This window comes from Cyprinus carpio, chromosome A18 (genome assembly GCF_018340385.1).
Source record: "Cyprinus carpio isolate SPL01 chromosome A18, ASM1834038v1, whole genome shotgun sequence".
Lineage (NCBI taxonomy): Eukaryota > Metazoa > Chordata > Actinopteri > Cypriniformes > Cyprinidae > Cyprinus > Cyprinus carpio.
The window spans coordinates 21,931,719-21,959,068 of NC_056589.1; the positions used below are offsets into that span (position 1 = coordinate 21,931,719).

The 27,350-nt window shown below is 35.2% G+C and overlaps 1 protein-coding gene across 2 annotated transcripts in view; it reads left to right on the plus strand.

The window, feature by feature from the left end:
• Positions 1–23,990, plus strand: part of LOC109110475 (ankyrin repeat and BTB/POZ domain-containing protein BTBD11-B-like) — a 53,512-nt gene extending 29,522 nt beyond the window's left edge. The window contains exons 2-17 of one of the 2 annotated variants that reach the window (XM_042775433.1): positions 4,030–4,173; positions 12,709–12,913; positions 14,743–14,895; positions 15,176–15,341; positions 16,071–16,160; positions 17,139–17,240; positions 17,544–17,637; positions 17,748–17,883; positions 17,985–18,205; positions 19,081–19,259; positions 20,253–20,358; positions 21,171–21,273; positions 21,463–21,544; positions 21,695–21,763; positions 22,546–22,659; positions 22,772–23,990. In XM_042775433.1, the coding sequence (XP_042631367.1) occupies positions 4,030–4,173; positions 12,709–12,913; positions 14,743–14,895; positions 15,176–15,341; positions 16,071–16,160; positions 17,139–17,240; positions 17,544–17,637; positions 17,748–17,883; positions 17,985–18,205; positions 19,081–19,259; positions 20,253–20,358; positions 21,171–21,273; positions 21,463–21,544; positions 21,695–21,763; positions 22,546–22,659; positions 22,772–22,981 (2,174 nt within the window). In that variant the 3' untranslated portion in view covers positions 22,982–23,990. The remainder of the gene's footprint in view (positions 1–4,029; positions 4,174–12,708; positions 12,914–14,742; positions 14,896–15,175; positions 15,342–16,070; positions 16,161–17,138; positions 17,241–17,543; positions 17,638–17,747; positions 17,884–17,984; positions 18,206–19,080; positions 19,260–20,252; positions 20,359–21,170; positions 21,274–21,462; positions 21,545–21,694; positions 21,764–22,545; positions 22,660–22,771) is intronic. The other variant, XM_042775434.1, reaches the window with a different exon arrangement.
• Positions 23,991–27,350: the final 3,360 nt, after the last annotated feature.

Sequence of the window (27,350 nt, forward strand, 5' to 3'; positions counted from 1 at the left end):
TATTAATACTAAAATATTAATATTATCATTCTATGTTCTATTAAATTATTTATTGAATAAGCTGACTCAGGGATATACAAAAAGCAACCGGAGATATATAGGCATCTATAAGCATTTGAACACTTACATCTTACATTAAATGTATACATTTTATTGCAGAATATTAAACTAAGTGTTTTTATTTATTTACTTATTTTTGCTTTTAACATTTGTCAACCATAAAGTGTCCAGAAGTCTTAATTTTGAGTAGTATGCACTACTGTTCAAGAGTTTAGGATCGGTAAAATTAAAAATAATTATAATAATGATACTCTCTATCATTCTAATACTTTTATTTAGTAAATATGCATGAATTTGATCAAAAGTAAAGAGATTTATAGTTACAAAAGATTTATATTTTAAATAAATGCTGTAACCTTTTATTCATCAAAGAATTCTGATTTTCACAAAAATATTACGCAGCACAACTGTTTTCAACATTAGTGATAAGAATTGTTTCTTGAGCACCAAATCAACAAGAACGTGACACTAAAAGCTGGATTAATGGTAGTAAAAAATCCTAAATTATATTTTAAAATATATTAAAACAGTTATTTTAAATTGTAATAAAATTTTCAAATATTACTATTTTTACAGTATTTTTGATCAAATAAATGCAGCATTGGTAAGCCTAAGGTATTTCAAAAACAATGTTATTGACTCCAATATTATTTTATGTTCTCTTATATGTAACATTGTTATTGTTGTGAATTTTTTTTAATTACCTGCAGTTAAATTATTGAAAAGGAATTGATTAAAAAGAAGAAAATCAATATTTCATGGGTATTTTTCATATGCTATTTTTTGTGCGCGTGTGTGTGTGTGTGTGTGTGTGTGTGCATTTATCTACGTGTGAAGTCTTTATAGCCTACTGTAATTCGAAAAGTTTACGCTGACAGATGTTTGAGGAAGTGGAGCTGAAAGGTAAGCGAGCAAGATGCCAGTCTTACCACCTATTGCTTTAAGTGTTTCAGGCTGGCTGTGCATGAGCCTGGCACACTCATCTGTCACAGAGACCCACTGAGAATTTTAATAAAAGCTCTGGACTCAAGAGATTGTAGGGAACAAGGGGGAATTTTGCTTCGTTCTTGGATCTTATACACCTGTCAGTCATTCTTCATTGAGCTGAGGCGAGGGAAATGGAGAGCAAGATCTTGAACATTTATAATGAACATTTATTAACATCTTAAGGGCTGCAAATTAGTTTGTATTAATAGTACTTAGTACTAGGCTTAGGACAGTGAGGTGTGGTCTTGCATTGCTAAACACCTGTACTCCCCCCATGCCGCAGGCAAGTAACCATCACTCCACCCCTGCCTTGTCTCCATGGCAACCTAGTTAAAATTCTATCAGGATGCACCTTATTTTTTTATTCCTCCTTGAAGCAAAAGACTTACTGTAAGATGGACTGAATGATCTATAACAGCAATTATATAAGGGTGCATTTTTTAATAATAATAACATGCCTTGGAAGACCTATGATGAGTTTGTTGAGCAATATATTTACGTTATTATAAGCAACATACACTGCATCACATTTCCCCGGGTGAAACTGATTAAGGATTTACATCATTCCCGCTCTCAGGCAGGCCCCTAAAATTGCATTTGCCTCACAAGAGTACAGTTCAAATGAAAGCCCCTCTGTCAGTGGAGGACAACAAAATAGAGTCATTTGTTTCTGCCACATCATAATTTAACACGCCGTCAGCTCCAGGAGTGTTTGGCAACAATGGAACTGATGGAAACACAAGAATGAGAGGGAATCCAATTTTCAAGGAGCCCAGCCATCCTGTTAAAAACAATAACCACTGTGATTCAGACACTAACGGAGTCTCACCTCAGTGGTTCAGCTGTGAGCCGGGATGAAAAGCTTTGTGATGGTGCAGTAGTGCTGAACAAGCGAGCCTTCAGTCTAATGTTGATTTCAGGGACGCTGTGTGATGTAGAGTCTCTTTCATTGGTACAATTGTCATTATTGAAACATTAGCATTAAAGGTGACATATCATGAAAATCTGACTTTTCCTGGTTTTACGTGCTATAATCAGGTCCCCAGTGCAACTAGGAACCAAGGAAATATCAAAATGATTAACCCAGTAACTTTGTTTTGGTAAGCCTTTTTCTGCAAGCGTCTGAAAAAACGAGCGCGTCTGATTTCTCTCCCCTAGTGACGTTGCAAAGGGATCTCATTATAATATTACCACCCTTTAATCTGCACTTTTCCACCCACTGCGCCGTCAGTTTGATTTTGCAAGCGACAATGCCATGGTGTACCAGTTCTAATTACGTCACAAAATTTTAAGCAAAACATGTTAACTCTTTTGCCTTTGGCTGCACAGACGAGCACAGAACACTATTTAGAGACCCAGCCTCAGAGGAGACAAGAGAGCTGTGGATTTATTGATTTTTTTACTACTTTATTATTGCTGCTGCCACACAGATCTAATATAAACATGCAATTTCTTTCCCAGCTGTTTATCTTCACAGACGTAACTGACTATTTTTGTAACTCATGTAGTTTTTAATGTAAACTTGCATGTGAATGAGAACTTGGTTTAGTACTGACATGCCATGCCATGCATTTCTGTACGTGTGCTTCGGATGTGTGCACTCAGAAAACCATATATCATATGTTTAAACTAATATGGTTTAAAACACTTTGTTTCAGCGTAATAAACGTGATAATCAAGAACCAAAACAGATGTTTTTAGCAGGTCCGATCTGTAATGGCGCAGCTCTATTCTGGAAAAAAGGGGGCAGGAGCAGCAGTTTATTTGCATTTAAAGAGACAGGCACGAAAACAGCCTGTTTCTGCTTCCACTCAAAATAGGCATTTTCAAAATGATATAATAAATGATCTATGTGGCATTTTGAGCTGAAACTTCACAGACGCATTCTGGGGACACCTGAGATTTATATTACATATTGTAAAAAGGGGCATAATATGTCTCCTTTAAGTTATATGTATATTGTAGTGGGTCCTTGTTTTTATATTAGATTGTGTAAGTTGTTTAATGTAATTGCTAGTTGTCCAGAAAGGTGATACACCTCCCTTTCTCCCTGTAAGCAGACAAAACAAGCGGCTGGCCAAGTTTCTCACCTGTTACCGCCAAGAAGGGAGTCCTGGAGGACTTGTTATATGGCTTGCCTGTTTATTATTATTAAAGAGATAGTCCGACCCTTATGTTGTTTCAAACCTGTATGACTTTCTTTCTTCTTTGGAATATACATGAAAATATTTTGATAAATGTTGGTAACCAAACAGATTTGGTTCCCATTGACTTCTGTTTTATGGACAAAAAAACACAGTGAAAGTCAATGGGAACCAAAACTCATTTACTAATTTTCAATAACTTTGGTTACCAGTATTCTTAAAATATCTTCTTTTATGTTCCACAAAAGTAAGAAATTCATATGGGTTTGGAACGACATGAGGGTGAATTTTATAGAGTTTTCATTTTAGGATGAAATAACATTTTAAATGAAGAAGACGATCCTCTCAGTGAATGGGTGCCGTCATAATAAGAGTTCAAACAACTGATAAAAACCTCACAATAATCCACAAGTAATCCACACAACTAAAGTGAAAAGTTGCATGTTTGTAAGAAACAAATACGCCATGAAGGTGTTTTAAAATTAAGCTGCCGCATCTGGCCAAAATCCATAATAACGCTTCCTCCAGTAGAAAAAAAAATTCATCCCCTTTTGTCCTCTCACATTAAAATCCACCAGCATATTTGTTTATTACTGTTTGCTTGTAAACAATGCTTCATCTGTGCTTATTTATTTTCTGAATTAGAAAATATGTCTTTTTCACTGGAGAAAGCAATATTATGGATTGAGGACTTTAGCCAGAAGCAATTGCTTTATCTGTGATTATTTGTTTTTTTTATTTGGGAAGGTGTTTTTTGTAGTCCTGGTATTGATCTGTTGAGCATGGTGCTAACATTGCTGTATATTAATTTTTCTTTTTGTTTAATTCTTTTGTGCAGGAATCCTCAGTTTGCCGGACAGTTTGAGCCTGCACAGGAACCAGCAGCGTTCAAGTAAAGCTGGAGACGCCTACAGTCAGTCCGAGCAGCGTACTATTGAGCAGTCTCTGCTGGCCACACGTGTGGGGAGCATCGCTGAGCTCAGTGAGTAACTAAACATTGATTTTTCAACTCAAATTAAATCTTTTCTTTACTTTACCAATAATTCCTTGTTCAGAAAAGCAGAAGCCACCATCGTTCTTTGGTTTAATACATGTTTGCGTGTATGCAAAGCCACCTGTTTTAAGCATTTTACTCAGTAGTAGTTCTGTCGGGTGATTTACAGCTTGATTTGCATGTAGAGCACATTTTCCGAGTACTCGGGAACAGCTGCATGATGGTGCGGACTTTTTAAAGATATACATTTCGATGCAAGTAAGTATTAGCCGCAGGTTGCAGTCATTTTAGTGGTATGTGTTTACTAGTAGGAATCCATCTGCTCAGGATTCAGGTCTCTCTCTCACCTCAAGCAGGCCCTTAGCTCTCAACATCCCATACAGCACAATCCACTCTCGTACAAGTGCCATACACTGTATTTGATTTGCCCATGAATTTAATACACTCCTTGTCATATATTGGTTTTTAAAATGGTCACTGTTATCAGTCTCTCAGCTGTTCTTCAGAGTTTATCCCATGTTCATCTCCATCTGGTTTAACAATATGTCTAATAATTAAGACATATTGTATTGTATTATTAATGATTAATAAGTAATAATAATCAACAAATATGTAAAATAATTCATGTATAATTAGGAAATTAGGCAATTTAATTTCTAATTTTGTTTGTGTGTGTTTATTTTTTGTTATATGTATATATTATGTGTATTTTAGAATATTATGGAATATTATATTGTTATATATCTATATAGATTTATTTTATGTTTATTTACAAATATATTATATTTAAAATGTTCAGAAACTATAATACATATGCATTGCATTCTTGCATTTAGTTGCATAATACATTTTAATTGGTCTTCTTTCTTGCATATTTTTTGCATATTCTTGTCTTCCTTGCACATATTTATCCGGTTATAGTTGTTTTTCTTTAACTGTACAGTGACATGTGATGTGCAGCCACCTGAAAACATGATGCATGCTAAATGTCATGACAATTACAGCATTTTAATTTACACAGAACCAAAGCCTAAAATTTAGTCTTGCCTACAGCTTTTACATTATTCTTATGCTGCCTTGCAAGCACCCGTATTTCCTTCTGGAAATGCAAATCTAATTAGATGTAAAGCTCTTTTACTTAAGAGATTGGTCATGTAATTCAATATAAGCTTGTTCTGTTCTTGAGAACATCGATTTTAAATGCAATACTATATGTGCTGCAGTACAGAAAGAGAAATCTTTGTAGCCACAACACCTGCCTTCTATGAACTCAGCTACAATAACAAACACAAAATTCACATCAAATACAACAAATAAGCATGGCCCCGTTTAATATCTGAGAAGTAAATGGAAAACTTCTCGTAGCAAGCCTGAAAGCACAAAATGCTGCTGTTTGTTTCTTCAGAATTGTCTGTGCTCTTCAAACCGTAAATATAAAATCTCCATTAGTACTTTCTCTCTATATATATATATATATATATATATATATATATATATATATATATATATATATATATATATATATATATATATATATATATATATATATAGATATATATATATATATTATATATATATATATCCAAGTTTTTCAGTTTTTTTCTGAGAGTGTAGACACAGTATCCATGGAGATTTTCATCTTTGATAGCAAAGATGAATTCAAAAACATTTTTTCTGCTTAATATTTTTGTGGAAACCGAGATAAAAAAAAATTTCAGGGTTCTTTGATTAATAGAAGGTTCAAAAGAGCATTTATTTGAAACAGAAATCTTTTGCAACATTTTAATTATCTTTACTCTCACTTTTAATCCTTATTGAATAAAAGTATTGTTTTTTTCTTTTTTTAAATCTTACCCTGAACTTTTGTATATCACGATTATCACAAAATTATTAAGCAGCAAAAATGTTTTCGACATTGATAATAATGAGAAATGTTTCTTGAGCACCAAATCAGCATATTAGAATCATTTCTGATCACGTGACACTGAAAACTGAAGTAATAGTTGCTGAAAATTCAGTTTAACATCAAAGAAATAAATTGCTTTTTAAAATATGTTAAAATTAAAAACAGTTCTTTGTAATTGTAATTCATCAGATAAATTCAGGTTTTTTTTTTTTTTCAAAAATCATAATTCCACATTTTTGACTGCTAGTGTATTATGTACTGTATATTTATAACTGTGTTTAAGTACCATGTTTATAGGCTTTTGCTGTAGGATCTGGGTTTTTATGAAGTTCAAAGCTGTATGTTATTAAATTGGAATGGAAAGCATTCAGATTCTCAAAGTCACTGCCTCTCAGCAAATCGCTGTGCATCTAAAGTACAAATGACCTTTTGTTGGCTTGTCACGATCATATACATCCAGAGGGAGGCCTGAAATCTACTATTCCATACAGTAATTGTACTATAATATAATTACACTCATAAAATCCCATAACAGGAGATCATGGCGATAGATTAAATCTTCTTATTACAGCAGACAGTTTTTTATGAGTCACTCATGAGCAAGTTAACTAGAAGACATCTCTCCCTAAAGAGCACTAAAGAGTCAAAAGGTCAATGCATTAGAAGCCTTTTTTTTGTCTCATTCTTGTCTCTTAAAATTCCATTGTGTCCTTGAGTTAGAAGATCTCGTTCCTTAATAATTTCCTCTCGAGATTTGCATGGAAGAATACATTTTCTGACTCTTTCTGGGGTCAATTTAACAGTAATGCAGATTGAGTTGCTATTGCTTTCTGTAAAAAAAAAGATAAGTGGTGGATATTTAAATTTAGTTTCTATTATGTACAATAACTAAGGGACAAATAAAGTCCAGAAAAGCTAAGCTCTATTGCACTTTATGGGCTTTCTCCTACATACTACTTTTTTGTTTGTGTAATGGTTTGTTTGATCTAAATAAGACCAATTCTCTCCTTTCAGCTTTTATGTGTGTGCGTGCAAAAACTTTACCTTGGGCTATGGCAGTTACTTAGCCATTAACAGCTAATTGGGAAACGTACATTTGTTGATAGTCATTTTCACATTAGTCTGCACCAATTCTAAAAACAGCCCTAAAGGAGAATTGACTCTTATGCAGAATAAATAGCTGTTTAAGTGTCTTACATTAGGATCTGCCTGAATGAAACCTGCACAACACTCAGGAGGTTTTTTATTCTTCTTAGGTTGGCCAGACACCAACCAAAGACCTTCATGGCTGGATTGCCATGACTGAGTTTCAATGCCACCCATAACATTTTTTCCCCTGTTTTCCTAAAAGTTCCTGTTTCCTCCCATAGCTCTGCTAATGCATTTATTCCCTCTTGCTCCATAAAACGCTCATTACATTTTATTGCTTCATTGCTCTGGAGCACCGCTGGTGCCCAATGACTGGTTCTTAATCGTTTATGTACACGTTTCTTACAGTATATACATTAATTCTGGTGAGCAGTGAGTTTTCTGTCATATAAACTGTAGTTGTAACCTTGATGGCTGCTGAGATATACATTTCTTTAGCATGTCTGGAAAAGCCAACCTCATTATGTACAGTAGGTGTGATGAGACCCAGACCAAGGCCCGGTTCCCCGATAACGCTCACTCTTAGCGCGCTAAGAAGACTCGAAAGATATATCTTACCAAAGTTGTTTATGTTCCTAAGTGTGTTCCCCGAAGTGTCCCTTAGGAAGCTTCTTAACACGCCTGCCTCTTTACGTTCGACGTTACAAAGGCGCTGCCCAAGTGAAGGTGCTGAATAAGTTGGCATCGATTGCTCAGGAATCGATTTTCCACTTCACGCGAAGGTGCATTACTGCGTTAAGAAAGACAACACGTTCTATGCAAGTGAAACATTCTACAAATTATTCCAGTAACATTTATTTTAACATAGTTTAAGTTATCCGTAAAAATATAGACTATTAATTAAATTATCAAATTGTCAGTAATATGTTCACACGATATGTTGTGACGGGTAGACGAACCGGTTATCCCTCGCTAATCATCCACCCTTCTTATCCCGTTGTGCCACATGTGCCGCTTCTTGACATGGGTTTAACGACTTCTAAAAATTATGTAATACACTTTTATATTAAGGTAAGGTACATTACAATCAGAATTCCCCTGCATGGCGCAGAAGGGCGTTGGTGACAGTGTGGACTAGGGCTGCACGATTAATCGCATGCATTTCGGCTTCTATAAATTGACACGTTGGATTGCTGCCATAGTTGGTCGCTTACTGGACACCACCATGCTTACCCATTTGTAGATCTTAGCCATTTAGAGCCAACTTGTATGCCAGATTTTAATTATCAAAAGTGATTGCCAATTTAAACGCTTTAATGACATTACGAAATACGCTAGGCTAATTACCACCATATTAGTTCTGTTACCAAATAAAGTCAACTTCATAAGTAGGCCTGTATCCATTGCGAACATATTTTATTATTAGTCTTAAAATGTCCATAACATAAAATCCTTTTTGAGCCACAACATTGTCAACATACCATAGTTTGACTTGTACTGCGCTGCGCTGATTTCTAAAGACTGCTACAGTGGCGGCAACTAGCGTCTTGAGCTCAAAAAACGCTAAGAGAGAGCTTACGAATGGTGCAGACCAACCTTACGAAAGTGTGACTTACAGAAGATATACTTAGCGTACGAACGTGTCGGGAATCGTGCCATAACATTAAGAGAGAGGTTAAGGAATAGGTTAAGAACTACTTAGCGATAAGAACGTTTTGGGGAACCGGGCCCAAGTCTTTTTAACAGAAGAATAAGAGAAAACTGTGGATGATAATCATGAAAAGGTAAATATACAGTATCTACAGTACTATGCAATATATCTAAAAGAAAGCAAAACTCAAGTGGTCCTTATATCTAAAATATTATTAACATTATAAAATATACAGACATACGTGCACACAAAATGTGCTAAAATTTCAAAAAGTCTTATGATTATTGACATTATTATTTTATTATTATTTAAATGGTATTTATTATTTTATATTATTAACAGTATTACATATTACACATTTAAGTACCATTTAAGTGTTGTTTTATTACATATATTTAAAGTAGATACTGTATATTTAGTTAATATATCATAGTTTTTTTCACATTACAATAATGAGAATAAGATTTTTTGCATTACAGTAATAGGAAATGTGCTTGATTGTGTGCTTAACTTATGTTTTGATTTTGATAATGTTTTCGATGAAATATTTAATAATTGTAATATTTTATAAGATTAATAATTCAAAATGATTTTACACACACACACACACACACACACACACACACACACACACACACACACACACACACACACACACACACACACACACACACACACACACACACACACACACACACACACACACACACACACACACACACACACATATATATATATATATATATATATATATATATATATATATATATATATATATATATATATGCCTTTCTTTTTATTTTGGGAAAAAACAGCTTTGATGTTATACCCATGACGTGCAGTTTTTTAGACATTTCAAATAAAACAAGTACAGTTAATACAACTAATCCCAGTCTGACAGTTAAAAAAGACAAAAAAATCTATTCTTTTCTGTTATGTAAAGCCAAGCAGAGCACCTGCCTCTCTCATGGCCTTTATCTTGGTTCAAGGAGGACAACCGATCGATTCTGCTCAGTTTTCAAAGTAAAACTCCATTCTGAATTCTCCATTCCCAATGTCTTATTCTCAGTCTGGTGATGAAGGTCACCTTCTCTGCTGTTATGTATGAGAGTATCATATTTAACCCAAGACGATCAAGAAAATCTTCAGCTGTGTTGTTATCTTACATGGCCATGCTTATTCATACAAATAGCCTACAGTACCTGTAGATGATTGGCTCTCTTGGTAATGAGGTTTACAGTCATGACTAATAGACGAAGACCTTTTGCTGTTGCTGTGTTTGTTTAGCTGGTTAATCTTGAGCATATCTCTCAGTCAGTTCCTCTGCTGCCCCTCTGACTTGAGGAAATGTCACACACTATCATGAATAAGAGATGAGTGTCGGTCACAGAAGTGCACCCAGTGCCTTCCAGCCTCTTTCCTCCTCTCGAGAGCCTCCTGCAACCACCTCCGACTGCTAACACTGTGTCTTTCTCTGCTGACAGGTGTATTTTTGCTCTTAATTGTTTTGTGTGTCTAACTGCCACAGCTGCTGATAATGTATTCCACATAATCCTGTAATTATTGTGTGTAATTAGAGTGCATATCTTTGGCCTCCACTGTCAGATTGTCCACAAAGCTTCCGCTCAAACTCTACAATGCCTGCATACTTGGTTTATTTTGTCATTATTTACTCATACTCATGTTGTTCCAAATCCAGAAGAAGTCAACTGTTTTTGTCCATACAATGAAAGTCAATGGGATCGATTAAAACATTGGACTGTATTTACTTTCATTTAGTGGACAAAAAAAAAAAAAACACTAAAACATTTTTCAGAATACCTTCTCTTGTCTTCCACGGAGGTTTGGAGCATCATGAGGATGAGTAAATGATGGCAGATTTTAGATTTTTAGGTAAGCTATTCTAACACAATCTCACATTTTATATTTATTTTGCATTTCGGTGAATTGGTGGCTAATTTTTTTTTTTTTTTACAATCCACTCATGTCCCAGTGACAGGTTAGAGGCGAACCTTCATGCTTTTTTCTTTAAAACATACATTTTCATACAAATTCATATGAAATCATCACCTTGTAAAACAGTTAAGATTTCTTGTGAGTTCAGGTTGGCTATTTCTTTAAATCTGCAGCCTTGGCAGAGGAATTACAATAGTTAAACAAGTTGTTTTTTTCTCTAAATAAATCAGGCGGCCTTGTTAATTCATTGGAGTAACAGAGATGTGAAATGTTCTAGAGAGAACAAGTGCGAGTGCTGCAGTCATTTAAGTTGCAGAGTAATAGATGAGGCTGCATTGCTCAGCATTGCTTTCAGAGTGTATTATTGACTTTACTGAACACAGTGTGATTCAGTTGAACATATTCAGAATAATTAGGTCTCATGGACAAAATGAGACCGTAAGATGGCCTGAAAGTTTCACATATGAAAGGCAATTGTCATTAGAGTGAGAGGAAGAGTGTTTAATGTTCTGTGTAATGAATGCAGAGCTTTGTGTGACCTTGTTTGAAAAGAGGTCTGTGACATTTTTCATCTTTGGTGAACACGATCCATCAGATTGTATGCTCTTTACAAAACATCTCATGCAAACGTGCACATATTTATAGAATATCGCCATACTATACTGGTGAATACACACACGCACACACACACACACACACACATATAAATACTGGTAAAAAAATAAAATAAAATGTATAGCCTGAATGCACTGTAAATCACTTTGGATAAAAGCGTCTGCTAAATGCATAAATGTAAATATACTGTATGCTTTATACTTTATAAACATTTAATAGTGGATTTATTTGTTAAATTTTGAACTTGTTTGATATAAATATTCCCAGGATACACTGCATTGCTTAATTGCTAGTAAGATTTAGCTTAGAAACCAAATTTTAACAAATAATTGTCTTCTTCCAAGTTTTTTTTTTTTTTTTTTTTTTTTTTTGCTGAGCTGATATTAAATCAGTTGCTGTATATAGTCGTAATTGAGCAACAAATCAGCATATTTCTGAAAATTCAGCTTTGCCATCACAGAAATGTAAATTTATTATATATTTAAATAAAAAATAGAAAACTGTTTATTATTGTAATAATATTTCACAATATTACTGTTTTTACTCTTGTTGAGAATAAGAGACTTCTTTAAAACTATTTAATTACTTCAAACATTTGACTTTTTTCAAATTGTATAAATGCAAATAGGCACCTATTGATTTTGTAAATTCAAACGACATACCAGGATCATTCGGAGTGATCAAAAATTTGTCCTTAAGGAGTCATGACAGGTGTACTATGGCAAAATTACTAGGGCTGTCAAATGATTAATCATGATTAATCACATCCAAAATAAAAGTTTTGTTTACATAATATATGTACGTGTACAGGGTATATTTATTATGTATATATAAATACACACACATAAATTATATATTTAGAAAATATTTACATTTATATACATTTATATATTTATATTCTTATATTTTTATATTATATATAAATATATTTAATATATAAACATAACATATTCTTCTTAAATATATACGTGTATGTGTGTGTATTTATATATACATAATAAATATACACAGTATACACACATATATTATGTAAACAAAACTTTTATTTTGGATGTGATTAATCGTGATTAATCATTTGACAGCCCTAAAAATTACATAACTGTTTTGTGTAATATTCAGTATAATGGACTGGCTGAGAATTTCATTACTGACGAACATGCTGCCGAGGACCTACAAACAGCTGACTGGCAGAGAAAGATTGACAGAGCTGCTAATTTTTTATGCTGTAACATCAATGAAATGACAGTACTGTCCTTCACCATTTACATCATTCCCAGCTAACCATAGGTCTCTTGTGCCCTGACAGGTGATTTAGTGTCCAGAGCCATGCATCACCTCCAGCCTTTGAGCATAAAGAACCACAGCAACGGCACTCCGCTCCCTCAGAAGAGCAGCCTGATCCACTGGGAGCCTGAGGCTTTATATACGCTCTGCTACTTCATGCACTGCCCTCAGATGGAGTGGGAGAACCCCAACGTAGAGCCCTCCAAAGTCACCTTACAGACCGAGAGGTGAGGGGACTTCCACTGTACTTACTGCATGCATTACAAAGTGGCTGGGTATTTTTGCTAGGGAGCTTTCTGATTGATGCAGTCACTCAGGGTACTTACCTTAAGCCAAGTAGTCGTTTATTCAGCTTGACACTGTAATATGATGAAATGCAGAGTGTAAATGTGAAATAAAGTGCAAGCGACTGCAAGGCAAAGGCAATTCAATTAAATGAAGCCATGTTATAAATAAATGAAGAGTAGATGAAGCACTTCCTGTATCTCATGGAAAATTATGTTAGTGTAATTTTAATAAGGTAAACATTTATGGGTTGATTTGTCTGTTAAATTTTGATCTTGTTTGGTAAATATTCTCCGATTACATTGTGCTGCTCAGTTGGTAATGAGATTTCATTTTAAAATTTGCTTTTGTTAGTTGCTGTGAGTTTAAATCTGTATTTTGTCTCTCAGAGACTGAACTATTTAAAGATCAACATTGTTATTCCTAAATAAAACTATTAAAGAATTTTTTTCCTAATTTAATAAAGCTAATATTATCTAATATAAATATTCGATGAAAAACTTTAAGCAAAAATTAGATGTTGCCTTGGCAGTTAACTAAAATAAGTTTTAGTTCTAAATATATATAAACATGTACTATATTCTGTGACCGAATGGCTGCCTCCCCCCTAATTATCTTCAGCACTTGTCCCTTTAATCGCCACCCTTCACCAGGTTCCTGATAGGAGTGGGTGTGTGAGAGAGGAGGGGCGGAGAAACAGCAAGGGCTAGCCGAAATTTGCACCCCTGCTAGATTATGCACCCCCTTGTTAAAGTCACTAACGGATTACCTAATCCTAACCCCTCCCCGGTACCTACTCCTAAACCTGCCAATACTAGGGGGTGCATAATTTGGCAGAGGTGCAGAATTCAGCACAACACTGGACCTGCAGTCCGGAATGGAGACGCACCCGTGACGCTGCCGACAGGCTAGGATACCAGGGTGAAGAAGACCACAGAGAGGTCCATTTGTGGCCGCTGGACTCTGCCCCTTACCTGGACCCCTCCTTTCTGAACAATGCCCTTCGTTCACAATTCCCCAGCACAACGAGGGCACCAGGTCCCCTGTTTATTTTGGATACTCCTTCCCCTTTGGACACTTTATTCCCCATTTTGGACATTTTGTTTTATTTTCTGTTAAATAAAAGCTTCTCCGAGGTCTGATGCCACACCCACTGTGTCTGTCGTTTTGCTCCTCCCACCACAATACATACACATAATTGAGCACCAACATTAATTGATAATAATTAGTTCTTTAAAATTGTAATATTTCACAATATTATTGTTAAATGTATTTTCTAATCAAATAAATGCAGCCTTGGTAAGAGACTGCGTTTTCTTTATTCTTTCTTGATATCAAAAAATTTTAATTATTCCAAATTTTGTAATATATTGAATATATATATTGGCATATGCAAATATAATAATACTGCAAATAATAATTTAAATTTAATTTAAATTAAGATGAAAAAATATAAATATTAGATTTAAAAACTTAAACTAAACTAAAAATGAGAACTGTTGCCATGGAAGCTAACTAAAAGTGTTTACTGAAATTCTACTGAAACTGAAAAAAAAAAAAAAATCTATTTAGGATTTTTTTTAAACACGAAAACACAAAAGCGAAATGACTAAAAATTAAAATAAAATTAAAATGAAAAATAATGCTAACTTAACATATTAATCAATATAATAACTATATAACTACAATAATAACTAATACCAAAATAATGTTAGTAAAGACAAATAATATTTATTTGTTAAATTACATAATCCTTTTTCTCCACCTGCAGGCCATTTCTCGTACTGCCTCCTCTGATGGAGTGGATCAGAGTAGCTTTGGCACACGCGGAGCACCGCCGCAGCTTTTCAGTGGATAGCGATGATGTTCGGCAGGCAGCCAGACTCCTGCTGCCTGGGGTGGACTGTGAACCCCGCCAGCTGAAGTAAGCATGCTGCCATTAAATTAACATCCAGCCACCAGATATTGCTACCCGTCATGAGTGAAATGGAAATGGTTCATAAACAGTCTGTACAGGGAAAACAAGCTCAGTCGACCCAACATAAGGCATGCTTCGCACCATAACTGCTGTTTTATTGCTATTAGGCCAAGTGTTGTAATAAAGGGTTTGCCCATAGATGAGTGTTTTACTTGGAATATATGATTCAAGCTTTTTTTGCAGAGGATTAAGACATTAGAGAGATGTTTCTGTATGTGTGCCGCAGGACGGATGACTGTTTCTGTGTGTCACGTAAGCTGGACGCTGCCTCTACCGAGGCCAAGTTCCTGCAGGACCTCGGCTTCCGCATGCTTAACTGTGGCCGCACTGACCTTGTCAACCAGGCCATCAACTTATTAGGACCCAGTGGAATCAACAGTATGAATGAACAGGTTAGAATGATTGTTACATAAACAGTTACATTCATGCACACAAAAAGAAAACTTATTTTTGTACTTAACAGTATGGTAATGTAGGGATTTGTTTGTATATGAACCCCATTCCTGAAATATATACTTCCATTTAGAAGTTTGGGGTCAGTAAGAATTTTTTAAATTGTATTAATTATTTTATTCAGCAAGGATGCAATAAATTGAACAATTGGCTAAACACTAAACATTTGAAAAAAACTTAAAAGTTTAAAAGAGACAAAGCAACTAAATGAAGATAAGTGCATAAGTTGATAGGTTGCAGACTATAAATACTTGCACACATTGCTATATTTTCCATTTATTGAAGCCCAGAAGGAAACAGATTTACACAGCAGGTTTCCTTCAAGATTCACAGTGTTTAACAGTTGACAATATCAATCAGAGCCAGCTTTTAGAAACACACCAGTGCACTTTTCATCTCTTGATTATTTTGCACTGTTATTGAACATATGCCATTACCTTTGTTTCTTAGCTAATTCAATTTTCCATCTCTTGATTTGAGTAATTGTATGGTTTTCCAGGAGATTGGTTCCTATAAACACTAGAAGACTTTCAGTGCTTAAATTTTGTCCATATAAAATAGAGCAATGTATTTATTTAAAAGAAATGCGGCATATTGTGAAGTTGTATTCATGTCCACAATCAGAAGATATGTCTGGCGTATGCTCAATGTGCTTTTGTTTTTGCCAGGGCATGACCCCTCTGATGTACGCATGTGTCCGTGGTGATGAAGCCATGGTTCAGATGTTGCTAGACGCAGGAGCCGACATCAACAGTGAGGTTTGTGACTACATCTCTGCTGTATTCTTATATAACATTCTGTACTCCCATTCTCCATGTCATGTAGTTTCATGTGTAGTGTTTGTGTTTTCTGTGTTGTGGTATGACAGGAGAAAACTCAGACTGCTTTTCATGCCCATGAGGGATTTGTATGGGTAGATTTCTGCTGTTTTATTGGAAGTCACTGTCACTAGGTGTTGTTCTGCCAAACTTGGCCCTAGGAGCTAGCAAAGACAGATTTCTCACTAATACACACGCTCACTATTTGTCGCTATTTCCAGCTTGATAAAACACATCTCAGAGAGATATCAGCACAAGTCTTAGTTTCAGTCTCTTGTAGCAGGGAAATCAAATTGTTTACAACTGTGTCATAAAAATGTGTAAAGTTCATTGACGTTTGCTATGAATCAGGTGATGTTTTTCTTTCTCACATAGCCTTAGACCTTCCACCTTGGTCAAACTTCTCATAAGAATTTTGACTTTGTTTTTTATTTACCATCAAAGCATATGCCTGAAGATAAGGCAACATATTGGGTTAACCTTAAATGTTTTACTGTAGAGATAAATTTTAGTAGAAATGGAAATGTACTGAATATATAGTGGTGTCCATATTTGATCTTTTTTTTTTTTTTATTTAAATAATTTAATAAACATTTAAGGTTGCCGGTTAAAACCCCAGAAGTGTATTGTTATTATGTTAACCTTCAGTTTGCCAAATACAATAAATTTGGTGTGTGTATATATATATATATATATATATATATATATATATATATATATATATATATATATACATGCATACATACATACACACATATACACATTGAGCAGGGAGCTCCTGTAAAGAGGCAAAAAGGCCAAAGATCCACACCTATCTCCATATTTTCAGATGACACTCTCTGCTTTTCCCAGGACAGGTTTTTAAAAGTCTCGATCTCTTTCTTATGTGCCCTACTCTGTCCCCTGTACCTCACGTAGGTGCCAAACACTGTGCAAAAGTACCCCTCAGTCTTCCCAGAGACCCGGCAGGCCACGCCTCTCACCTTCGCCGTACTTCACCAGCACATCCCCGTGGTGCAGGTAGTGGCCTCTCTCTCCCGCTCGACCTTTCGGCAAGATTTCAAGCCAAACAACTGAGTATGCATAAGCATATGCATCAGTTTTCTCCTGAAAGCCTTGTTTGCATGAATTGAGTGCACTCTCATTTTATCATGAAGTCGCACAGCCATTATGATTCATTATGTGTCTGCTTATTTCACTGTCATTGTCTCTAATTCCTCAAATGAATCTTAGCAGGAATTGCTTTCATTAGCTTATTCACTACAGCTGGAGTTCTCCATTATGGAAATCCAAATCTCCTCTCTCTCCTTCCTTTTATCTCAGTTGCTTCTGGACGCTGGAGCTAATGTGGAGGGCTCTCTGCAGGACGGAATGGAGAACTACACTGAGACGCCTTTGCAGTTAGCTGCCGCTGCAGGTAAGAAAGCTCACACTGCAGACCGGATAACAGTGCCACTTCCTTCTCGAATTACTGAATTATAAGCCAGCGAGACCACAAGAGAGGACTCAGCAGTTTGTGTCCTGTAGGGAACTTTGAGCTGGTCAGTTTGCTTTTGGAGAGAGGAGCGGACCCCATGGTTGGGACCATGTACCGCAACGGCATTTCTACCGCACCTCACGGTGACATGAACTCCTACAGTCTGGCTGCAGCACATGGACACAGGTAACACACACACAAACACATGCATAAGTCAAATACACACACCCACACAGTCTTGTAATTTATTAATAAGACTGCAAAATCGTATCATCCTCATGCTGCAGGAACGTGTTCTGCAAGCTTCTGTCGCAGTCGGAAAAGGGGAAGGCAGATGTTCTGTCTCTACAGGAGATTTTGGCTGAGGGATCAGCGATGGAAGAGAGAAATTCCCTGAAGATGGAAGCAACCCGCACAGGGAAGGCCAAACTCAAAGCTCTGAGAGAGGCGATGTATCACAGCTCCGAACATAGCTATGTCGACATCACATTGGACATCAGAAGTCTAGGTCAGTGCTGATACTGTATCTATAATAATAGAATAATGGCATCACAATGAATTAGCATAACATTAAGTTTAGAATTAATACAGTGCGTAATGCTTACTGTAAGTATAGCTTAATGTATTGAATGGCTTGTTGAATATAGGTGTGCTGTGTGTGGACAATTTTGATATGACACAATTAATCAGAAATTTGCATGGAACTGCTATACATGCGTGTGTGTGTGTGTGTGTGTGTGTGTGTGTGTGTGTGTGTGTGTGTGTGTGTGTGTGTGTGTGTGTGTGTGTGTGTGTGTGTGTGTGTGATTTTTTTTTTCCAGAAACTGATACTTTTATTAAACAAGGGTGCATTAAATTGACCAAAAGTGACAGTAAAGACATTTATAATATAAAATATTATATATTTAAAAAAATTATTATTATAATATAAAGTTTCAAATAATGTTTTTGAATTTCCTGTTCATTATAAATGCTGTTTTTGAACTTTTATTCATTGTAAAATCCTGAAAAAATGTATCAAGGTATCAACAAAAATATTAAGCATCACAACTTTTTCCAACATTGATTATAATAAGCATATTAGAATGATTTCTGAAGGATCATGTGACACTGAAGACTAGAGTATTGGCTGCTGAAAATTCAGCTTTGCCATCTTCACAGAAATAAATTTTAAAATATATTAAAATACAAAACAGTTGCTTAAATTATAATAATATTTCACAATATTTCTGTTTTACTGTATATACATAAAAAATTCTTTAAAAAAACAGTAGTGTATACTATTATTAAAATCTCAAAGGCAACTCTACACTACTGATCACATAACATATCTCCTAGTTTAAAAATAAAACGGTGATTGTCATGTGGTTTTGTGTATATCAGGGGTGCCCTGGACGCTGCACACCTGGCTGGAGTCACTGCGAACTTGTTTCCTGCAGCACCGGCGGCCGCTGATCCAGGGTCTGCTGAAAGACTTCAGCTCTATTGAAGAGGAGGAGTACACAGAGGAACTCATAACACACGGACTCCCACTCATGTTCCAGATCTTGCGCGCCAGCAAGGTGAATAAAAACATATGCTTAACTCACATGCACAACTGACACGATACGCTTTCTCTGGGAATCAAACCTCTGATCTTGGTCTTGCTAGTAACTTGCCTGAGAAACATGATCATATCCATCAGATAATTTCTAGAACATTTCCATGGGTTACTTCTCTCCGAATCCTTAGAATCCAGAACCCTGGGGAGCATTTTGCTTCTTTAGAACAGGAAGTGGAGGCAGAAACTCACATAATTTGAATTGGGCATTCTGTTGACGTCCACCCACAGCATTATGTAACAGTGAGCTTTGCTTTGAAACCTAGGGTGCTAGAAAGAATCCTTAGACACTGACCATTACATCTGCTTCATACATCCATACCTCCTCCCTCTATAGCAGATCAGACAGTACAGGAAGTAAAGATAAACATGGATTTCCTTCTATTGGGGCTATAGTTAGTGTACATGTGAGCGTGTTTGTCAAAACTGATCTTTGGTGGAGTCAAGGAACCTTACTCTGAGCCCTGCAGAAATCACTGACAGTTTCCTCTCCCTGCTCAACCATCACATGTAATGTGTCTGCTTGTTAGTACAAAGAGAGAGAGACCAAGAGAAAGAATGGCAGAGAGAGCGAGAGAAAGAGGAAATAGCTGCGCTGTGCTGACAGCAGGTGATTTGTAGAGGCAGAGGCAGGCTGGGCGAGAGAAATGTCAAGTTGATGAGGAACCTCTAACAGTCTTTCAGAGAAACTGCAGGGGGAGCAATCTGACAGGGATTTAACAATCTTCCTGAACTTAGAGTACTCCTATCACCCCTGTAACAAAGTACTGATCCCAAAAAACACCATTCATTGGGACCAATAGATGGTGCAGTTTTGCTATGCAAGCTTACACATACACATAACCTTCACACACTGAAACACAGGCGCTATAACACCCCCCAAGGCAAGTCAAAATGTTTTGCTTTGTAATGGGGCTTGATGAGAGGTTACCTGTTACTTTCTCATGGTTTGCAGAATGAAGTGATTAGTCAGCAGCTGGCCATGATATTTACTCAGTGCTACGGGCCATATCCGATCCCCAAACTTACAGAGATCAAGAGGAAACAGACATCAAGACTGGGTATGTAGCACGAGATATCAGGTTGCGCCTTGCTCTCTGTAAAATGCAAACAACTGCAAGCTTGTCATGACCAACAATAACTGACATTTTGAATTAAACTGAGCACTCTTTTTGTTAATGAAATTTCAAGTGCCATTAAAAAAAAATTAAAAATATTTTAAATGCAGGTTGAAGAGATAGTTTAATCAAAAATGAGAATTCTGTCATTATTCATTCACCCTCATGTCATTACAAACCGTATGACTGATTCCTTTTGCGGAACACAAAATTCGGAACAGTGTACTGCAATTAAGTACAGTTTGTTTGAATTAATTAAATTCCTCTTTAAAATTCAATTAAATTCCATCTTTATAATAATTTTGTTCAGTGCTGTTATGGTTAGCTAAAACAATTAATTAAGAATAATTTTTGTTCATTAAAATAAAGCTACAATAAAATATAAATATAGATTAAAACAATTTAGAAATGTTGTCTTGTAATAAAAAAAATGAGTAGAGCACATTCTGCAGTTTAAAAAAGGGCTGGAGCTTTCTAACTTCAAGGTCATAAGTTACATCATTTATTAGTTACATGAATTTCATGAATTTTCATATACATTCCAAAAAGATCTATGGATGCTGTAAAGATTTTCAGTGAACAAAGGCTAACATTTCAGTCTGTTTCTGTCTGAGGGCTTGCATGTATAATGCATGATCTGCTATAACATATATAACATATATATATAAATAAAACAGCTATATTATTTTTCATCCTTGAAAGCTTCATTCCCCATTCTTTATAAATGAAATGCATCTGTGATATGTTTATGTCAGATCCTCATTTTCTTAACAACAAGGAGATGTCAGATGTGACCTTCCTGGTGGAGGGAAAGCCATTCCACGCTCACAAAGTTTTGCTCTTCACCGCCTCCAACAGGTCAGTTGGTGCATTGCATCCAACTAAAAAGAAACATTAAATGCAGTGACAGTGTGCCTTGTGTGCTTTTGTTTTAATTACAATACCTTATTAATAACACAGATATGAGGCCCAAGAACAGCATATTTTAATTTATTGTTAGTGTATATGGAGTATTGTTATTGTTTTAACTTCTCCGTCTTGTACCCAGTTTAAATCACTTCTTGCAAACAGACCAGCTGCTGAGAACACCTGTATCGAAATCAGCCATGTCAAATACAATGTGTTTCAGGTACAGTCTGACTGCTCCAATAATGCTCTGAGAAGATGCGAGTGTATCTTGCTATTTTGATGCAGCTTCATAAAATTTCATCATTTTTATTTTGTGGTCTGTTGTGTGTCTGACTGATGCATGAAACATTATATTTTGTTTTCCATATAGCTGGTGATGCAGTATCTGTACTGTGGTGGAACGGATTCACTTCACATCAGAAACACAGAGGTTATGGATGTAAGTTCTTATGTTATGCCAATCTAGCATAGTTATATTTAAGGCATCTTACAGTGTAAAGGGGTTGAAATGCACAGCTATTGCAATAACCAATATAAGACCGGTGTTCAATTTGTAATTTAATTAGTTTTTATTTCTTTATTTCTATTTTTTAAAATATTTTATTTGTATAATGTTTGTATAATGTTGTAGTTTATTACAAAAAAATATATTACCATTTAAAATAAGTGTTTTATGCTAACCAAGGCTGCATTTATTTGATAAGAAATACAGACAAAAACAGTAATATTGGGAAATATTATTACAATTGAAAATAACTGTTATCTTTTTTTATATATTCGAAAATGCAGTTTATTCCTGTGTTGGGAAAGCTGAATTTTCAGCAACCACTGCTCACTTGATTCTTTAGTTATTATTCTGACATGCTGATTTGATGTTCAATAAATATTTCTTATTATTTTCATTGTTGAAAACAGTTGAGCTTGATTCTTTGATGAAGAAAAAGCTCAAAAGATTTATTTGAAATATAAATATTGTTACATTATAAATGTCTTTACTTACTCTCAATTTTAATCAAATTAATGCATTCTTGCTGATTGAAAGTATTATTTTCAGCAAAAGAATACACAAATAATACAATACAAGGTTATGTATTCAATGTTTTTTTTGTTTTTTGAATTGAAATTTATTATTGATTACCTATGAATCTTATATACAATATTAGGCTTATTTGAGTTTTATTTCTTTTGGTCTCAACGTCTCTCTGCTCCGCTCTCTTCCAGCTCCTCTCTGCATCTAAGTTCTTCCAGCTGGAGGCTTTACAGAGACACTGTGAGATCATCTGCGCCAAGAACATCAACACCGAAACTTGTGTGGAGATCTACAACCATGCTAAAGTAACAGCAGTCTGTTTATGATGCAGTCTAACATGTTCTCAGATTGAATTTCCAATGCATATGAAACATTCTTTACATTCTCAGTATTTTCTTTCCTCTCCTTCTCTCTTAGTTCCTGGAGGCACCTGAGTTGTCGAATTACATCGAGGGCTACTTTCTAAAGAACATGGCAGTTCTCATAGAGCTTGAGCCATTTAAACAGTTGCTCTATAACCCCCCGGTGGAGAACTGCTGCCCTGACGTGTTGCATGATCTGGAGAAGACGCTGGCCACACGCATTCGCTCCATTCATCTGTCCTCCTCTAAGGGATCCATCGTCTAAAACTGCCTCCAGGCCTCATCAAAGCATGCTGAGATCCCAACATGTGCACTTCCTTCAGGACTCTAGCAGTGCGGTGTAAATGTGTTCATCACTGGCAGTGGCAGTAGCAATGCACTCATAGTTCTCCATCTAGGACTATGGTGATCTCTTCTCAACAGACTTGATCTGTGCTTTAGGTTACAGCCATGAAGGAAACAATGCCATTTTACATTTTGTCTCCAAGTTGAATAACACCTGTGACAGAAAACGGTTTTGTTAGATGCAGTACCTCTTCTAACCTTGGAATATTGCAAATCCAGTAACTCATTTTGAAGCAGTACGAAGATATACAGCAGCAAATGTGTTGCGACCCAAAAAAAGTGGCACTGTTGAGATCTCTACAGCAAGCAGGTCATGCTTTTTTGGTACATCATGGCTTAGGGGTAAAAGGAGTTAGACTTCTAAAATAGAAAACAACTCAATCATTGTCAGCACTGATTATAGACGTTACTAAATATGCTTCCTAGATTTGTATTTTCGAGCATTGAGATGATGCTTCACAGTTGTACAGATATTGCTCTTATGTGGCTGCCTTTGTAAATATCTGATGGAAATCTCTCACATGGAGTAGTTTGATCTCCAGCTGTAAGTAGATGTATATAAGATGTCATAATCTTAAGACTTCCATCGATAACTCACAATAATGTATTATAGAAGTGTTCTTGAAGTATTGTTAACTGTTGTAAATGTAGATGAGCATGTAAGTATTTTCATGCTTGGGTTTTGTTGCTGTCGTCATGTCTTGCATTGAGTTTACACTCTTCTGTGTGTGTGCGGGGGTCTGTTTTGTCTGGAAAAATGAACTATTATCAGCATGGAGTTGCAGAATTGTAGCTGTGAATCCCCTGACTGAAACGACTGATTCAGAATGTGCCTGCAATATGTTCTGAAGTGCTGTGTCTCTAATGACATTTGTGTAAAGTCACTTGATGACTAAATCGGTGTTCTTTATAAAGATTACTACAAAATACTCATGTTTCTTGTCATTTTTCATAGTCTGGGATTTTTTAATAATCTGGAGGTCCATCATTTTTGTTTACTTGTGTTGCAGAACCCAGATTTTCCCAACCCAGATTTTACAGTACATTTACAGACATCAAGTGGTGACCTGAACCAAAACTCTTTTTTGCATAAAATAGCCTGAATAGAAATTTTTTTGAAGTTTGGTTTCTAAATGAATATTGAATGTTTTAAGCAATCAATAAAATTTAACCATTAAAATTTCATAGGCCTATTTTTTTTATAAAATTAAAGATACGATCATTAAACTAAAAATATAAGATAAAATTTTCTCCTATACATTTTTAAAGTTGAAGAGTCTATTTTGTTACTATAATTTCTTTAATTAGTAAAAAAAAATGTTACTGTCATTTCATATTTTAGTTTTTATATAATTGTCTTTTTTGTTGTTTTTATCTTGTTTTATTTTGTTATTATAATTTGCTAAATGAATAAAGATATGATAATTTAATGTATTAAATTAATAAAGATATCAAAAGTCAAAAATAACCATTTTCTCATATACCTTTTGAAATTTAATTAACGTATGTATTTTATTTTAATTTAATAAATTAAGAAAGATACAAAATATCAAACTTATCAAGTTCTTCTATACCTTTTGAAATTTAATAAGCCTATTTATTTTGTTACTTTACTTATGACTATATGGCTGGTTGTTTTTATTTTTATTTGCATTTGATATTTCCCCTCTGCTGTCCACTACCAGAACAGACCTGTGACTCAAAGACCCCTCACTTGCTAAGAACCACTTACTGAGCTTAATAATTGTAATGTTCCTTGCTGAATTTTAATGCTGTTAGCTGATTCAGCAGCTCTGAGATTTCTCTTGCTTTCTGAGAAATCTTTTTTGTAACTTTGGAGTGCAACTCAAGTTGTTAAGACTGTGTTAAAGAAGACTTAATCTCAGCAAATCAGACAATGTTTAAAGGCACAACAGATGTGAATGAGTGAGCGAGGCAGGGGAGGAGGGAAGCATGAAAAGATGCAATGAAAATCCATGGGATACATGAGTTTGATAAGTGGAAAGTAAGTAATAGTATTGGAGAAGCATTGTCCTTTTATGTGAGAAGTAGTTGCCCATTGTGAAGGGTCTGGACCCAGTGGGTTTATGACACAATGTTTGCAGGCTAATGAAGGGGTGACCTGTGAATCCAAGATTTTAGTTTAGGCTATCCAAAACCCTAGATTCTAAATTATTTATAAGAGCATATTTACAAAAATGTCCTCTTAGAGGTATACCACGTGTCAAAGACCTCAAATAGAATATTCTAAAATATATCTAAATAGCAATCTCTCAATTGCTTCCCAAAATAATTCAGTGTTTCAAAACCCCTAAAAAATGTGACATACTGGTTTAAACACTAAATGCTTAAAGAACAGCAATATGTTCAATGACATGTTAAACAGTACTGTATAGGTAAACTTCCAGCTTTTAAAATGCCATTAAATAGCCTAAGATAATATGTAATATTTTATTCATTTGTAACAGTTGTTATCTACCAACAAGTTTTAAAAAAAAATGTATTTGCTTTAAATGTATGTCTCTAGATGCATATCCCCAGTTAAAGGGATAGTTCACCTTCAGGGGACAAGCAGCTGAAGGTGAACTATCCCTTAAATGTATGTTTAGCCAGTACTATTACACTCTCCCATATTAAAGGACCACTGGGCATTTATGGTGTGCGTGCTTTCCCATCAGCACCCTGTAAAGAGATTTGCATTGTGTTTTAGGTGAAAATAAAAAAGAAACATTAAAGTTTCTCTTTGCTACTGCTCACAAACTTTATACTTTTTTTTCTCTTTGCCTCATGAACCCCTAAAATGAGTATTTAAAGCTGAGTTATAGTGAATCAGTAATGCATCTGCAGGGATTTCAGTGGCTTGCCATGCCTTGAGTGTGTGTGTACTTGTCCACATGAGCGTGTGATCTTTGTGTAGAGCATATTCAGAGGGCAGTGAAGTGTGGTGGCCAGCCAGTGGAAGGGGGCTGTTTAAAAGGTATCCATGGATACTGCCTTTCAAGGACACTTTTAAACAGCAGCATTGAAGTGAACGAATACGGCCGTGAGCATTTTTACACATGCTCGCTCTCCTCCTGAAATGTGCTAGGATTAAAGATCTTGTTTATGAACCCACTGGTTGCAAACTTCAGAAGCCCTGTGGGACGTCCCAGATCTCTGGTTTGTTTTTTTCACCCCAGTAAAATTGAGTCCCAGGTGGGAGGAGTCCAGAGCGAAGTGCAGGACTGCACATCTTAGTTTGAACTTGTTATGCAATGAGAACTGTGTGTGTATCTTGTTTGTTGACATATACACCACCAGTCTAAACCAGTTAAAAGTTTGGGATAAATTAGTTTTTTTTTTTTTTTTTTTTTGTCTCTTAGGCTCATCAAGGCTTCATTTATTTGATAACAAGTACACTAAATACAGTAATATTGTGTGATATTATTACAATTTAAAATAACTGTTTTCTTTTTAAATATATTTTAAAATATAATTTATTCCTGTGATGCAAAGCTGAATTATCAGCAGTCATTACTCCAGTCTTCAGTGATTCTTCAGAAATCATTCTAATATGCTGATTTGGTAACATTTATTATTATTATAAAAGTTGTACTGTTTAATATTTTTGTGGTAACTGTGATACACTACCATTCAAATGTTTTGGATAAGTATGATTAAAAGTAATTCAGCAATTCAGTAATTCAGCTTTTATTCAGCAAGGACATTTTAAATTGATAAAAATGTTTTTGGTTCCAAATAAATGCTGTTCTTTTGAAATTTCTATTTCATCAAATAATCCTGAAAAAATGCATCACCGTTTCTACAAAAACATTAAGCAGCAGAACTGTTTTCAACATTGATAATAATATAATTTTTTTTTTTTTTTTTTAAATCAGCATATTAGAATGATTTCTGCAGGATCATGTTCCACTGAAGACTAAAGGAAAAGCTCCTGAAAATCCAGCTTTGCCATCCCAACAATAAATTACATTTCGAAATAGATTAACAAAAAACATTTCTTTTCAATTGTAATAATATTTCATAATATTACTTATTTTTGAAAACATGCCCTGATAAGCATAAGACACTTCTTTCAAAAACTCAAAAACTCTGCAATTGCCAAGAAATTTTTTTTTTCTTAATTATTCAAACTTTTTTTAGAATGCAATCACATGCATGAAGAAAGGGAACATTTGTGGGTGCCTGATTGTGTGTACATGGGAAAACTCATTGTGCATTCTTTCTGTGTGTGTTTTTGTGTGTTTGGCAGCGAGGGCTGTTGATTTATGTGTGAGTTCTCTCATTGA